Source organism: Apis laboriosa, unplaced genomic scaffold (assembly GCF_014066325.1).
Source record: "Apis laboriosa isolate Shangri-la unplaced genomic scaffold, ASM1406632v1 scaffold41_cov147, whole genome shotgun sequence".
Taxonomy (NCBI): Eukaryota; Metazoa; Arthropoda; class Insecta; order Hymenoptera; family Apidae; genus Apis; species Apis laboriosa.
The window spans coordinates 1,131,250-1,149,180 of NW_025223220.1; the positions used below are offsets into that span (position 1 = coordinate 1,131,250).

General features: G+C 23.1%; 2 protein-coding genes across 4 annotated transcripts in view; one reads left to right on the forward strand and one right to left on the reverse strand.

Moving 5' to 3' along the window:
• Positions 1 to 326: 326 nt before the first annotated feature.
• On the reverse strand, positions 327 to 1,673 carry LOC122716023 (tetratricopeptide repeat protein 1). The gene is made up of 4 exons (XM_043938706.1): positions 1,268 to 1,673; positions 1,007 to 1,183; positions 745 to 927; positions 327 to 659 (listed from the first exon to the last, which is right to left on the reverse strand). The coding sequence occupies exons 1-4, from the start codon at positions 1,565 to 1,567 to the stop codon at positions 480 to 482; spliced, it is 840 nt and encodes a 279-aa protein (XP_043794641.1). The 5' UTR covers positions 1,568 to 1,673; the 3' UTR covers positions 327 to 479.
• Positions 1,674 to 5,849: 4,176 nt separating this feature from the next.
• LOC122716020 (tachykinins) overlaps positions 5,850 to 17,931 on the forward strand; it is a 31,275-nt gene continuing 19,193 nt past the window's right edge. For all 3 annotated transcript variants that reach the window (XM_043938702.1, XM_043938701.1, XM_043938700.1), the window contains exon 1: positions 5,850 to 5,978. The gene's annotated coding sequence lies outside the window, so the exon portion shown is untranslated. The remainder of the gene's footprint in view (positions 5,979 to 17,931) is intronic.

The following is a 17,931-nucleotide window of genomic DNA, read 5'->3' on the forward strand; positions in this document are numbered from 1 at the left end:
ATACCAAGGAAACTATAAATCAACAATGTAACAAGCGACATGCAATTGTAAATAAAATTGATGTGTCAAAATATATGACAAGTAAATAATCTAATAAATAATTATTTTACGCCGTATATGATAAACGTAAGAACGTATACTTACTCCGTTTATAATTCGTAAATCTTGTTCCGTATTCGAGTAATCAGTCACAATATTGTAAGTTTTGAAACAAATTTTATCAAATGTTAATTGGTAGTGAAATAAGCTAACTTCGTATCGTCGTAAAATCGAACGAGATTTTACGATTTTACGTTTTTCTATATACAAATACAAATTTCAATATCTTCATCTAAATATCTATTATAATGTTTATATTTTTATTACAACAAGCACACACCATTCAAGCAGAATTTACATAGGTATGTATATATCAATATTCCACGACATGTTTTCAGAATCCATTCTTATGATGTTTAATATATATGTCAATTATCGTATTATCTAGGATTTTGATGAAACTTCACGGAATAACCACCGCTATTTGGATCCTTTTGTAGTTCAAAATTATTCGTGGAAAGTCCAAAAGGTTTCAATACCATATTTCCTAAATCTTTCAGTTTTCCCAGCATTTCAGTTTTCAATTTTTCATTTCTTTCGTGAATCAATGGAGGTAATCTCTGTGAAAGAAATCAATGTTAATAAATAATATTAATAATGAATATCACTAATTATGAATAAAAAAAAATATATTTTCATAATTACTCGAACTGCATAATTTGCCTCTGTATGACCAGGATCAAAAGTTAAAATCTTTTTGTAATCTTCCAAAGCTTCATCTAATTTCTCTGTCTCTTCATATAATCGAGCCCTTCTAGCATATACTTTCACATAACTTGGATTTAATTCTATAGCTTTTGTGCAATCGGATATTGCAGATTCTCTATCCTATTTAAATAATATTATATAAATATCAGAGTTAAAAAATTGTTTCTTTGAAAGTATATTCTTTATATAATAGCATTACCAAACATTTTAACTTTGCAGCAGCTCTATTGGCATACAAAACGGATCTCTCTTTACTATAGGCTAATGGACAAGTTTGAATTCCTTGCGTGTAGACAGATATTGCTTCAAGGTATTCTTCGCGTTTAAATAAATCATTTCCTTCATTTTTATATTTTTCTGCTTCTGCTTTAAGAGTCTGAAAAAAGGAAAAAGTATATAAATTTTGTGATGTATTTTTATCACTTCTATAATTTTAAAAATTATATAAATAAATACAAACTTCTTTTTCTTCTTCAGAAAGATTTTGTTCTCTTTCTTTTAATATTTCTTCGTCCATATTATCTTTTTCATGATTTGCATCCCCTTTACACTTTGTTTCCCAATTATCATCATCATCATCACTGTTTCGTTTTATACGTTCATTGCAAACATTCGATAGATTACCATTTTTCGATTCTTGGATATTGTCGTTTGATGTAGTATAATTATCATTTTCTTTGATACAAGAACTTTCTAGATCTTTCGTAAGCTCTTCTATAATTTCTTCATTCGTTTTTAAACATTCAGATTTGTCGTCCATCGCAGCGTTGTTTTTTACGCGATGATTTAATACCTGATCTTAACGTATACAACGAACTATTAAGGTTAACTACAGCATTACATGCACAAGCAGACGACTCTGAACTTGTATGTCAACTATGGTTGCAGATTACGTTGACGTTTCTTCGTAATTCACACATTCGTCATCAGAGAGCGCTTTATGCGACTATAATGACATCTATTTCCGATGTTTTATTTATAATATAAGAAATATATAAATTTTCTTAACAAAAATATATCATTCAAGAGGAAATCAAAATAGTTAATGATTTCTGCTTTTTTTTATAAAAGAATAATTCATATTTTTCTATTATTTATAAGAAAAAATTTTATTTACACATAGTAAATATAATTCATAATTTTTACGAATATAAATAAAAATTAAATTATGCAATAGTTTATTTTAAATATTTAATATATGTATTTTTAATATTATATATTTTTATATATTTTTATACTTTTAAATTTTTCCGTAAGTACGTAAATATTAATATTATGATAAATTTTTATGTTTATTTTTATTTAATATACAAACAACAAACAAATCTTTAGTTTAAAATCATATTATTTTACTATTCTAATAAAAGAAAATGTACATGTATTTTTCACTATAATATGTATATATATTTTACTATAAATATTTTATGTTTCATTAATAAATAAAAATAATAATTATTAAATTGTTCTTTTTTCGTTTTTTATGTTTTATATTTTATGCATATTTCAATATAATATAATATAAATTACGTACAAAGGAAAATAAATTATTATTTGTACGTGTATGGAACAATGAAAGAGGAGAAATTGTATCCAACTAGAAATGATCAGAGTAAACCTACGAATATTGTAAGTACGTGCTCTAGTCTCATTAAGCTTACTAGCTTGTCGAGTTATAGAATATGAGCAATAAGTTATTTACTCTTATTCTAAGTTATATAATTATAAATAAAACATAAAGTAAATAAACATATAGTAAATAACATATAGTAAAAAACATATAGTAAATAAACAAAAAATTTAACGAAAAATAATTTAATTTATTATAGATAATTCAATATAACTGAATTGATTTTTGTGATTCTCTTGTGTTTCTTTTGTTTTTTATCTTTTTTTTAAATAAGAAAAAAGATACAATTGACAAACTTCACAATGATATTAAAATGTTGACATTAAATATTATTTATGGTTCGATAATAACTAGTGAGTAGTTTGGTGAAAATGGATTATACATAAGGATTTCATTTCCGTTAAAATGATAAACAGGATTTTAGATCATAAACTGTTAAACTGCCTTTAGAAGAAATGAAATAAATAAGAATTCTGGTATTACAGCCTGCGCCTTTTCTTCATCATAAGCTTAATCTGTTACATATAGTAAAATTTCGATCAGAAGAAAAATTTTATCAGATAAGTCTCTGAAATCATTTTTTTTTATTTTTTTGTTAATAAAATAATAAATAATATAAAATAAAATAGAAAATAAAAATAATAATATATTGGAAGTACTATTTTTAAAAAACTTGAATATGAGAATTTATAAATTTAATTATCTTTAACTTTTAGATTTTTAATTTATCTTTAATTAAACTAGTAAAAAATTAAAATTAAATAACTGTATATATATATATATATATATTGATTAGTCTAGATATATCTAATATATAAAATAATTTAAAAATAAATAAAAATAAATAATTTAAAAATAAGCGAAGAATGAGATTTTTTTTATTTAATATCTCATTTTAAAAATCAAATTTCAATCTATTCAAAATCTATTTAATTTTCTTAAAAATAAGTTATCAAATGAAAAAGAATAATTTTTTTATCTTCTTAATTTTAGCTTTTGTTTTTTTTTTTTTGTTTGAAAACAATATTTTTAATACAATTTTATATACTATTTTATATATTTTAAGTCATAAAATTTTGCTTTCTTGTATTATAAATGTTGACTCATTTTATATATATATGTAAGATAATCACATTCTTTTTCGACAAAATTATCTCGTATCAAGAATTGCTTCGTTTCGTTTCATTCAGTTTATAAATGTTTCGTATATAACGAACATGAGATTTTTAATGAACTTTTTAGCGCGCCAACCATGCAGACCATGTACGATCGTTGCACACTCTTTAATTATAATGATATTACATAACTTTTACATGAATATAACTTTTATATGAATATTTCTTTCATGCGTACATATTTCACTATTTTAAAAAGAAAAATATAATTCCCGATAACGCACAATGCAATTATTTTACAAATACGACACGATAAGATAGATAAAAATTTTACAGTCGAAATTATGCTCTGTGAGAATCGGGCAAAGCGCAAGCAGTGGCCACAAGGGTATATTTTTCTTCTTAGAGGATGGTAACGGCGCACGACCGTGCGCCATCATGGTAGATCGACCGTATAACTAATATCAGTTTCTTTTCTTATAAACTGCCGCACTAACAAATCTTTTCAAACAACTCTATGAAAATGCTAGAATTTTTTCAATTTTATTCCTTCTTCTTTCTTTTACTGATAATTAAAAGTTTTTTAGATAACTAATTTATTATTTAGATAATTAATTTATTTTTTAAAAAATAGATAAATATTTTTTTTATTTTGCTATTCTAATTTAAAAAAAAATTTGGATCAACTTGAATGATAAGTTATGTTGATAATTACGTATCTATTATTTTTTTGTTTTCTAGATTCAAAAACAATTATGTTAATTTAAATATAATTTATGGATTTAAATATTATTTAATCACATGCAAATGTGAAAGTGGTATGAAATTTTGATTCGATTTTATAGGAAAATTATTCTTCTTGGAAATAGAAATAGGGTAGATAACCGTTCGAACTGCTTCAAATTTCTAAAGAGTATTAATGTGATATCTCTGTTCTGTGATTTAGTCGAGAATAAAAGCACTCATCTATCAAGTGAAATCTTGCAAACAGATGCCTTTGTTGAAACAAACAATATGTTCATTTCATATGAAATTATTATCTTTTCTCGATATAGGATAACTCAAATGGTCATATTATGCTAGATATTTTTTAATGTTGAATCTGATACTTACCTTGTATATTTTATAGAATTTTGAAAACACTAACTTTTTAATTTAACAATGAATGAAAATAATTTCAGCTTGTATTTTTTGTATTTTCATTGTTTTTATCAATATATATAATTGATTGTATGAAAATTATTTGATTTTTATATACATTATTCGAATCATTATTCGATCTTCAAGTAAATTCGATTGTAAATTTACAAGTTTGTATTTAAAAGAATGTTCGATGAATCTAAAAATGATCAGAAAAACAACGTGATAATTTCATTTTTTATAATATTAGTTTCCACTTTCGGTTAATCAACAATACAATTTTGAAAATTCAGTAATTGTTATATATATATTTTGTATAAAATAAAAATACTCAATGGAATACTAAATGTAAAATAAAGAGTTGGCTATTGTCTGTCATTTATTTAAGAAAATAAAAAATTAAAAAAGAAAAATAAAGCGATATTTGATGCGTTGTATATTTGATAAAAGAATTTATTGTTAATGATGAATTTAAAAAAATAAAATAAAACAAACAATTGCATAGTAAGAAAACTCCATTGCTTAATATCCAATATGTCCGCGAGCCCGTGGTTAATACGGAGAAACACGAAGTTCTAGAAGAATATTGTTGATGATAAGTTTCTTGATATAATTAAATCTACAATTAATTAATTTAATTAATAATTCCTATTCTTTCTAATTCTTTAACCAATCCTAATTCTTATATATAATTAATTATTAAAATAATAATATCGCAACAAATTATAAAACATTTTTTTTAAACAATCTTTTTATTCGTTAAAATGAAAAATTCCATTAATAATATTATTATTATTAATCAATTAATTCAATTAATTCAATTGTATAAAAGAATTCAAGAATGGGATAGCTTTTCATTGATACATCGTTAAAAATACGAAGTAGATCAAAAAAAAAAAAAAGAAAAGAAAAACGGATAAAGAAGAGGAAAAGTACAAAGAGGAAATCGGTGGTTACCCAAACATTACGTATTCGAGATAGCTACAAGTTGAGATATTTGCAACAAAAGGGGGTACGGAGTTAGATTTCTATCCCCAATGGTGGTGCAAGCTTCGTTTTCTCATTGGTCCCCCCAGATCCGTGACGTCACTACGCCTGCCTATGTAAAGGTGAAGCACGCGGAGCGTCAGTACATCGTTGTCCGTCACGTCGAGCGGGTCTCAACTTTGAATCACCCTCTGCTCACCTCTCTTCTTCTAAGATTCGAAGAGGAATCTTTATTTCGAGCTAATCGACGATCAGTAACCGTTATCTAATCAACAAGGACATCTTTGCATTTATTTACGAAGGTAAAAAAATAAAATTGTTTATATTTTTATCCATCAATTATTGTTTATTCGTAATGGAAAATTTGTCATGTCATTCATTATATGTATAATATATAATATTTAAACGAATTGAATAATTGTGATTTTCAATTTTTGATTTCTTCTTTTTCTCTCAATTTTTTTTTTTTCCTCTTTTTTCTTCTTTCTCAAACAATTATTAAACAGTCGATATTTTCATTATAATAATTCTGCCGTTAAGCCATTTTCATACTTTTGACAAAGTTTGAAGCGCATTTGAATCGCTTTAAGCATTACAATGAACGCAAGAAGTACGTAGTATGTATATCAACTTTTAGTTAAATAAAAAGTTTCAAAAGTTCAGAATATACTAAAACATCGTATTACGTTAATATTAATATTTTTTATCCTTTCTTTTCTTGATGTTTGTATTTCTTTTATATCTTGTTGAGTATACTTCTTTCAGTACCATTCGTAAACCCTTCGAGGTATGCGCTTTATCGGAGTTAAAGTTAAAGCTAGAGTTAAAGTTGGTCCATGCTTTTACATATACAAAGATATCTGCACATACGTATTGTACATATGATGTAAAAAAAAAGAGAAAGAAAGGAGAAAAAACGAAAAGTTTTATAAAAAAATTAGGAAAAGTTATTTACGAATATCTAATAAATTGTTTTAGAAACAATATTTATAAAATATTGTTCAACATTATTAAATTTTATATATTCTTTTTTATTTATTTATTATTTATTTAAAAAAAGGTCAATTCAGTTATTTGAATAATATATCATCTTAAATCTAAAATTAACAATAATCTTAAAGTAGAAGAGAAACATAAATTTATATTTAAATGTATTGAAATTTTTAAAGAAAAAAAAAAACAAATATTTTTGCTAATTTATGTTGTTGCTTTTTATAAAGCAACAGGCTCTCAAGTAAAAATACGTTGAATTGAAAGATATTCGAGTTTTAAATGCAATATAAAATAATTTTTTATTATAAACTCATTATGGAAAAGCTTCGTTCAGATTAGAATAAAATTATTTGAATTTAAAAAAAAAAATTTGAATAACTTGAATATATATGAATTATTTAATTTAAAATATTTTGTCAATTTTTTCTTCCAATTCTTGGCAATTTACATTTGTCAAATTCATTTGTTTCAAACAATTTCAAACAACTTGATTAATGTGAATTTATTCTATTGAAATTCATCTGATTCTTTAAAGCTTCAAACAAAATTTTTTCTAATTTTAAATTTTAAACTTCGATCGAATTATTGAAAAATACTTACGCATTAATTTATAACGAATTTATCAGAAATGAAGCAAAAAATTTTAGAAATTTTAGAAATAATAAAAAGATATCGCAGAAAATAATAATTGCATATCGCAATAAATTTGAGGGATAAAAATATAAGGAATTAATGTGAACAAGAAGTCGAGTTGTTTGAAATCAAATTGGTTTTGTAATAACTTGACTAATCTATTTCAAGGTTTAAGGATGGAACAATATTGGATATAGTTATAACATTGGAAAATTATTATTAAGACGTTTTTCCATGTTTCCTCAGTCATTAATGTTGGACAAATATCGGCCGTTGATTATCGAAGTAATTATTTTCTTGAAACTCCATCTTACGAAACAATAAAATCTCAAACGATTTCTAAATTTAATATCCAACAAGCATCTACTAGTTTTAACATTTAAATGTATTGTTTTAATTTAATCACGATAAACTAGAGGTAAAATGAACGAAGAATTGAATAATAGAATAGTTAAAAAAATCCTATAAACAATAACGTTAATTTATAAAAAATATTTATATTTTTTTATATTTATCATATTTTATATTTATACTTATATTTAGATAAAAATATTTAATTTATAAAAATATTACATTTTCTTATCATTTTATAAAATTGTTACGTGATTCTAATAAGATTTTATAATTTAAAGTTAATAATTTAAAAATTCATATATTTAATTTCATATATACAATATTAAAAATATTATCTAAAAAGTGATAATTAACGATTCATGAAATATTTGTCTTGAACATCCTGTTTAAATATGAATGCAATAATAAGAAAGAAAATTGGGGCGGAAATTATTTTGAAATGAAACTAGATGTATATTTTAATACGTATCTATTATTATAAAATTTTCATTTTCAATTTTTTTAATGAAATTTTAGTCTAAAATATTAATTTCGTACTTTAATATTAAAAATTATTATAAAATTTACAAATTGTATTCATCTTTTATTATATATAACATCTTTAACAAAATAATATAATACAATATAAATTTAATAAAAAATTATTAAAAAATACAATCGCATAATTTAATAAAAAATTAAAATTTAATAAAAAAAATTAATAAAAAAATACATAAAAATTGAACTAATATTAATCACTTTAATTTACCGATATATTTAAAATTTATTTCTTCGTCTCAGAAATAAATAAATTTTTATTTTATAAATAAATTCGTCTCCAAATAAAATAAATTTTATTTGGAATTATTTTACTCTTTGATACTCAATCGAACATTTTGAATACATGTATACATGATTCGCTATTCTCGTCTTTATCAAAATTATCATTTTTAAATATGATCGAATAACAAACTTTGACAGATTGATCATTGATGCTCAACACGATATTTTTATTAGTTAAACGACCGATCACCATATTGGAAACTTACACGAGATTGTATCACTTGAACTCGCAACTCTTCCTCTTGCTTCTAGGATATTGGTTAAAATCAATTTCACCATGCACTGATTATTTCAGTGCAGCATACATAAATGCTTTGAATTTAGTATCTGTGATCTCTAGGTATTTATCGTATTTACAGTTATAGTTAATTTTAAGCTTGAAGTTGCGAAATGTGAAATAAATTGATAGATATGCTCATAATTCACTTTAAAATTCGATATTTCAATGATTCAATGGAACTTTTCCTTTAATTTCCTTATGGTCATCATATACACAGATAATAATAATATATTTGCTATTTAATAGTTTATTCTTTATTTTTTTTTGCTAGAGATTTTTATAAATTCAAGAATCACAATGTCTTATAATTAAAATATTTAACTTGTACATTATTTATATGTTACATTTTTATTATTATTTAATTTATCATAATAAAATTTAATATTTGATGAAAATTTAACGAAAAAAAAATTTGTGCTTTAAAACTTTTAATTCCTTAACACTCACTAGCCTATATAAATAAATACATTTAATTGTTTATTTTTATAGAATTTATAGATTTCTATAAATTCAAAAATTGCAACATTTTATATTAAAATATTATTATTATTTAATTTATCATAATAAAATTTAATATTTGATGAAAATTTAACGAAAAAAAAATTTGTGCTTTAAAACTTTTAATTTCTTAACACTCACTAGCCTATATGTATAAATACATTTAATTATCCAGATTTCTATAAAATTTATATTTTATTTCTATAAATTCAAAAATTGCAACATTTTATATTAAAATATAGTATATATCACATTTGTTTTTATTATTATTTGTATATAATTATAAAAATGTAATTATAAAAAGAAATTTAACATTTTAATTTGAGCTTTAACGAATAAAATGACACGGTTCTAAGCTTCTAGTAAGCTAAATAGAATAGCAAAACAGTGACAAATGATATCGTATTGGTGCGTATATCTACATTTCAATAATGAAATTATTTACATTACACCAAGAAAAAATTTATGAGGTAAAAACATGCAAAACAACTATATGGTTAATTAATGTGCATAATTTAAAATATATATATATATATTTTTTTTTTTTTTTTCTTAACGCGTATAGTATTAACATTCCGTCATTTTTCTGTACACATATAACATCGTATTAACACTTAGACGTTTTCCTCTTATCGATCGCTTTGTTTTTCTTCTTCTTCGAATTGCTTGGAAAAGCGAGGAAAGTTCGTGTGACGTGTGCAATGAATATATGATTCCTTCTCCGATTGATAATTCATTTCTTCGTTTGCGGTTCGCTGTGTCCCTTTGTCGTTTTCATTCACTGTTCGACGTTACGTTTCATTTACGTTTCACCCGGTATCATTCATTTTGCGTTCATTTTCTTCAATACCTGGCCGTAAAAGAAAAATGTAAGTACAGAAGAACAATTTTATATTTGTTATTGATCAAGCTGAGAGACGAAATTTCTTTCAAATGTTTTCTCATTTGTGATTAAAAAACATGATTTTGTTTCTGTACAAAATGAGGATATGCCCTATATTTTCCCTGACTCTTTTCCTTTTCACTCGTTATTTTCTTTGTTTGTTTGTTTGTTTGTTTCTTTTTTTTTTTTTTCACATGTATCTCCGTGTTTAATCTTCGACTCACTGCATACTGCATATCAATGTGCATGTACATAATGTATATAAAAACCTTTAAATTTACGGCTTTACGTATATAATTTTCTCTTCATTTATTTCTATCTATCTTTTCTTTCCTCGATATATACGCATATTTTATAAGGGAAATTTATACAAAAACGTATATTTCTGGTCCTACAACCTTAATTTATAAAATAAATTGTGCAATCAAAGCTGTATTTTTAAAAATACTTTCAGCCATCTCATATTTTTGCCTTAACATTTATAATCACTGCTTTTAAAGGCAATAAAAAGTAAGATCGGAAAATCTCAAAATAAAATAAATAAGATAATCCATAAAAGCGTATATTTTTAATAATAAATTATTGTTGACAGATCATTCAACATTTTTTGTTGAAACAATGAATTTAACCGGAGGAATTTTTCGAATTTAAATATAGAGTTAAAGTATGACACATGATTTTATCCTGCCTTTGTTTCTTACAATTTGTATCTATTTTTCTTTTTCTTCTTCTTCTTTTTTTTATTTGTTATTATTATTTTTATCTTTTTTAATAATGCAATGATATAAAAAAACATAAGAAAGTAAATTATAATTTTACATACATATTTTCGAGCAAAATATAAAATCGCTAAAAAATGATCTCTTTAGTTGGTATGCAAAGTCGCATTAAATAGATAATAATCTAATGAGATACCGAAGATATAGTTTTTAATTAAAACTTCTATACGATACGTTTTGTTGTTGAAACAAACAAAAGTTATTCAATTATCATCATCTTTATTTTATAATTTATTCTTCCTCTTCTATTAACATTGAATTATTAATCTGCTAATTATAAGTACACTTATAGATTTAATCAAGGGAATCGTTATTAGGACTGACTTTACATCGACTTGTACTACTTAAACAATGCGTGTTATAAATGTTTAAAGTTATTTATTCACGTTACTTTTGTTATTTCAAAATTTGAACTATAATAAATCATATAAACTTATTAATATATAATATTATGAATTATATAAATCTACCATAAAATATTATTTTTGTTATTTCCTGTTTACTCAACTTTATTTGATCCGATTTAACTTAAGAGATACTGAAAATATTCACATTGAGGTATTTTGATATTGTTTTTCTTCTTTTTTTTTCCAATATTTTCTATTTTAATAAAATTCTATAAAGAATCATGATATGTTAAGTTTATCATATCGTTGGAGAAAATTGATCGATAAAAACGATTTTGAAATTTGAAATATTTTGAAAAATACCTGTATATATATATATATATAAAAGAAAAATCTGAAAAACTGATGTTAGCTCGATACTTATCAAAAGATATACACGACAAGATGTAGAGACTTGAACGAAGGATGTTTATGATGAACTTTATGAGATATGATATACAAAACATGCAAAGATCGTATCTATGGATATAACCTCGTTGAATTTCAAAGAAAATAAATAAATAAATTGAAAAATAGAAAAAAATAAATACATTAATAAATAAACAGATAGATGAGTAAAAAAAAAAAAAAAAAAAAAAAGAAAGGAAAATAAAAGCTTCCTTCCGTTTTTTATCATGCGGCAAACGCATGATATTTATTATATAATCGTATTGAAAGTTGAAACGTTCTTTAAGAGTTTCCATTGGTCGATCGAAAACTCGTTTCAAATTTACACTTTAAATCGATGATCAAGTAGGCTCGGAGTAAATACAGTTTCAAAACTCTTAACCCCATACCCTTGCTAAACTGCGAGTTTTCTCATTGCTGGTTAATCGGCTGCTAATCCATTTGTAATTGGATACTTATCCATTGGAATAAATAGAGAATCGAAAAAACAGTATCTATATCGTTTTATTTAATTAACAAAAAACTAATTGCGCTATAATTATTATATGGAACATCACGTATACGAGTACTAATATACAGTACATATTAAAAAAAGGATATAAATTGCAGGATCTAGATACACACATATATTTTACATGTATAAATATTGTAATTCGTAATTTTAACGTTGAATGCGTTATATTTTAATACATATTTTTCAAAATGATAATTCCCTTTTTGTTATTTAATATCGACCTATTAAAGTCAGTTTTTGAATTTAATGAAACAAATGTAAACGTATTTAATAAATACTATTCGTATTTCAACAAGTAAGCGAAGCCAAAAGCATTTTAAACATATTGCATGTTACATTTACACATTACATATGTATAAGAAAGTTTGATGCTGTATTCCTTATCTTTAGACAACGAACGACGATGGTTGAGTTATTTCAAATCCCATTTGGACTATGTTTTGTGTTATTTTGTGTATATATATATATGTGTAGTATAATTTTAAAATAATTTAACAATTAGATTAAGAAGGATAATTATATATTTTTATTTTATCCAAGTTATTGTAATCATTATATTATTATGATAGTATATTATGATGATATTGATCACATCATATGATAAAAAATATAAAATCAAAAAAAAAAAAAATTACTGAATGTACATATAACAAAAATTGCAATTAATATATATATAATTATTAAAAAATTAGTTAAACATATTCTTTTTATGAAATATCAAAATATATACGTTTCCATGCAATATAATAAATCGATATAAATTTTTAATAATTTTTTTTAACAATGTATTCCGTTTATAGAAATTGTTTACCTATTCTTACTCTTAATATAAAATTTTTCTTCCCCGTTTCTTTGTAGAAAAAATTGATTTTGTCGTTCCCACGTTAACTTGTTTTTAAAAGGTAAACAAATCTTTTTTTAATCTCACTCAGATTGAATTGTACGTATGGTACGAGCTAAATGAAACGCTCTGACAGCATTTTTTTTATTGTTGGAAAATTAAAAGAATCGTTATCGTAAAATTGAGCATCGCGAAATCAGTTTGCAAAATCAGTCTTGCAAAATCATAAAGAATCGTGGAGAAATCAATTTTTTTATGTGTTAATCTACGTGTTGGATTAAAATCCATTAAAATCATAATTCTTTTTTGAATAATCCTTAAAACATTCTCAGAATTGAATTCAAAAGTATTCGCAAACTCTCTAAACAGTAATTTAAACCATAAACGTTATTTGGCAAAAAAAAAAACATTAATATCTATTGTATTCTCATGTGATGACTATGAGAATGCGTTTATCTTTAATGGAATTGTTACATACTTCCTTGTTACATATGTGTAAATTGTAACCCTTTTCAATGATAATATTTATGCAATACACTATAAAGCACTCAGCCGCTTCAAACAACATTCTCACATCTTGTTAAGAGATAGTGCTTCATTAAATATTTTTCTTGGAGTTTCGAGAAATAATGGAATAGAGAAGTTTTTGAGGATATATATATTTAAGTTTCCGTATTTTTCGTTACAGAATACATTTAATAGTGAAAAGAAATTATTCATGAAAAAATTATATTTATTTTTAAACATTTTACTTCTTTATCTATCGTTATGTTTGTATTATATTTATTTATTATACATTTATATTTTATTTGTTAACATATTCTTTTTTCTTATATTTGCCAAAAAGAAGATCTATCTTTGTGTTTGTATTATATTTATTTATACACTTATATTTTATTTGTTCTTATTATATTTAACATGTTCTTTTTTCTTATATTTGCCAAAAAGAAGAATTTCGGAATATCTATTATTTAAATGTGCCGCTCCTCGCCGAGAAGAGATTTGAGAAAAGAAAACTGTTTGGATTAAAAATATTACGAAACAAAGCACGTTATATCACAGCACCTCATATATCGTATATATAAAAAAAAAGAAAAAAATGTAGACAGTTATTTAATACGTGAATGTTTCACACAAATGTCACGTGACATATACCGAAGACAATATACATATATACAATGTATATAAAAAGAAAGCGGGAAAAGAAAAAAAAAAAGAGCCATCTTCCAGCAAATTTATTCTTTTCAACCACGTACATACAAGATGACATGAATCCCTCAGCTGTGTCTTTTTACATTTGTCCATGCCACATACGAATAGAGATTATCGATAAGAGAATGGGGTACAACACCGGTATACTGTTATCTCGTTCTTTCTACCATACTTTGTTGTTTATCGTCGTTTAATAAGCAATTGTACGATGGTAAATTTAATCGACATAATAATATATAGTGTAAATAAAATTTATTTATTTTCGTTCTTTAATTATTCGAAACTTTATCTTAAGATAAAGAAATATTATAATTACAAAATGTAAAAACTAATAGAAATACGGAAAAAAATAAAATTGAGTGGGAATATACATCACTATACGAAACACAAATAATGACCAACAATATATCATAATTTGTTTTAGCAAGTTATTTTTCAGTCAGAGAGAAGACATTTGATACCGATAGCTATGACAAAGTTCTTTCTAGTTTCAAATATGATGGAACTGTATCTGTTACAACAATATTTTGAGTAAAAGAATCTTTTATTATTTATAACTTATTTATCAGGAAACAGAATTAATTTATTATTCATATGTGGAATGTAGTTCTTTTTCGTTAATTTGATTTTGCTTTTCAATTTTTGATTATAGAGCTCAATTAAAGAGGAAATATCTAAATTTTTTTTTTTAATGATTTTTGGCATCATTTGAAGATTTATATTAAATTTAAATTAGATATTGCTAAACTTATTTTTTCACTGTTACATAATGGAATATAATTAATTAATAATGCAATATATTAATAATTTTGAAAAAATCTTAAAAACGTAACGTTACAAAAAGAACATCTTGCTTAGTCTTGCTTACTCTTTTAAAACTATTTTTAATTAAAATATTAATAATTTTGGAATTTTTACATTTATATGAAAAGACTGTAAAATTTTCTATGACAATTTTTTTTGTGTGCAATAAATATTCTAAATATATTATTATATATAAAAATAAAGAAGATATTTTAGTTAATTAAAATATCTTGTGCATATAACATAATATAGATTTATATAGATATACATAATATAAAAAAAATTATATTAATATTTTAATTTTTTTTTTAATTTTATATAAACTTATTATCCATAATCAAAATGTGATATGTCTTTAAACAACAATAGAAACAATCAACAATTAATTTCGATAATCTATTTATCAGATATCTAAGAATTTTTTTATAAAAAAAACAATGTTTTTTACTGAAAATTACATAGATACATATGCATATATATGTGTGTGTGTGTGTGTGTGTGTATCTACGAATATACATATTTTATTCTTCTTTTCTTAACGTATTTCTTTTTTTTTATTTATTTTTTATGAAATTTTATTACACTTACTCTCAAATATCATTTGGATGTTTCGATCACCTAGTTTCCAACAATATTTAACAATGGTTTGATATTCAACGCGATAGGGAATTCCTTTGAAATCACAGAATCTTGTAATTCGTATGATACGTGATATACGATACAACAGCAGCATCCAAATACCAATTAATGGCGATCATAATTACGCGTAAAACATTCGTATTATCATTTTTTCTTTCAAAAATAAAAAAAAGAAAGAAGGGGAGGGCGGGGGGAGGATACTTCTGTACCGAAATAGTATATTAAATTCTCATCTATTTCACATAAATTTCATCATAATATAATTGCAAAGGGAATCACTTGCTTTCGAATTAATTCATTTCGATAATTCGAGAAGAAACTTTATCCTTTTAATTATACATCGATTGAAAAAAATGTGATATATGATATAATAATAATAAATAATAATATATATATTATTATATATTATATAATATATATATATTATTATATAATAATATATATATTAATAATATATATATATAATAATAAATAATAATAATTGATTATATGCGTGCCTATATTAAATTTGCAATATCAAATCCCGGATAAAGTCTACTACATCATTTTAAAATCTGTAACTACTTCAGTTCAGAATTTAAAAATGCCCAGTTACGTTTTTGGGTGCATTATCGTAGTTGTGCATTATTTCAAGAATTTATAATTGGTTGCCGTTAGTTCACGTCATTTCAAAACCAACAGCAAACTACCAGTGGTATAATTCTATGCCATTTTGTGTTTACAATAAATAATATACATTTTATAATTACTGGAGCTTTATTACGATTTATTACAAACTCTGATTTATTTAACTCTGCTTTAACTTGCCATAAAAACAAACGTAATTTTTCTACAGCAATTATTACTTTTTTGTATGTTAATATATGATATTAATAATATTGTATATACTGTCCATTTGTTTTTTTTTTTTTGAATAGGTTTGATCTTTTATAATTGAGAACAAGAGAATTTATAGTATATATTTATTTGGTATTTTTGAATTTGAATTTAAATTATATATACATGTAATTTTGGAAATGGAAATAAATAGATAAAAAATAAGAAAACTTTTATCGTTTTTTTATGATAGAAAAAAATATATATATATATATATGTATATATGATAAAAGTTTTATATATACAGGATGTCCCAAGAGAGGAAACGGAATAACTTTAATTTTATCAGTTGTTTGATCTGTAATGTTTGATTTACTGATATTATTTATCATTTTGAATCAAAGAAAGTCATATGTAACTGTCATATCGTATGAATTTTTACACACTTATTTTTTTATTTATTTTTAAAAAAAGAAATTCTAAATATATAATATTCTCTTCTTTTATTCGTATACGCCGAAAGAAGTGTTAAAAATGATAGTCTTCCTCTTTTTTTTTCGAAATTTTAACGTTGTTCATTGCTATTTTATTTTACTAATTTTGTTTCTTGCATTATGTGTTATATTAATTATATTAATTAATTTTATATTCTTTTATATTAGTTTTTTTGCATATTTTTATTAATTTTATACTTGCTGTTCATTTTTGTTTTCACATAATCCTAGAAAAATCTAAAAGAGTTAATCTGATGATTTAAATAGCATAACCTATCACATTATGAAATAGATTTATATTTATGAGATAAGAATCGTCTTCTTTAACTCATACAAGTAAAAAGATATAAGAAATGCATAAAAAATAAAAAGTTATTATTATTATTATTATTTCAGTTATTTATATATAGAATCTATTTTTTGAAATGAATTAAAATCAAAAATATATGTAACATTTTTAATTCAGATTGATCTATCAGTATACAAGTAAAATTATTTAATTTTCTCATAAGACATGTATGAAGATATAACGTTTGTATAATTGTTAGATCTAAAATTGGATGTGAATTATAGATACAATTATGAATTTCTACAAATATGATTAATTTGGGAAATATTCCCAAAAAAATTTTCAAATAAAAATTTCACTTTTAAATTTCATTTTCTTTGAATTTTCCTTTATTATCTACATATATAATTTTCATTAAAACTAAAGAACAGTTTTTTATTTCTCGAAATCTTATCTTCTATAAAGTTATTTTTTCCTATTTACAATTTTTTCCTTTATTAAGCAAAATAAAATAAGTAATTTAATGAAAATTCCTTTTTTATATTTCTTTTATCATTCTTTTCTGCTACAAAAAAAAAACAACAAAAATCTTTCTTGAGTAAATAATAGA

Bases quoted from the DNA above. Each gene is read 5' to 3' on its own strand.
- LOC122716023 (XM_043938706.1), bottom strand. From the start codon at position 1,567: ATGGACGACAAATCTGAATGTTTAAAAACGAATGAAGAAATTATAGAA. The intron at 1,184-1,267 runs GTTTGTATTTAT...TCCTTTTTTCAG, and splicing joins TTTCTGAAGAAGAAAAAGAA to ACTCTTAAAGCAGAAGCAGA. The intron at 928-1,006 runs GTAATGCTATTA...TTATTTAAATAG, and splicing joins CTGCAAAGTTAAAATGTTTG to GATAGAGAATCTGCAATATC.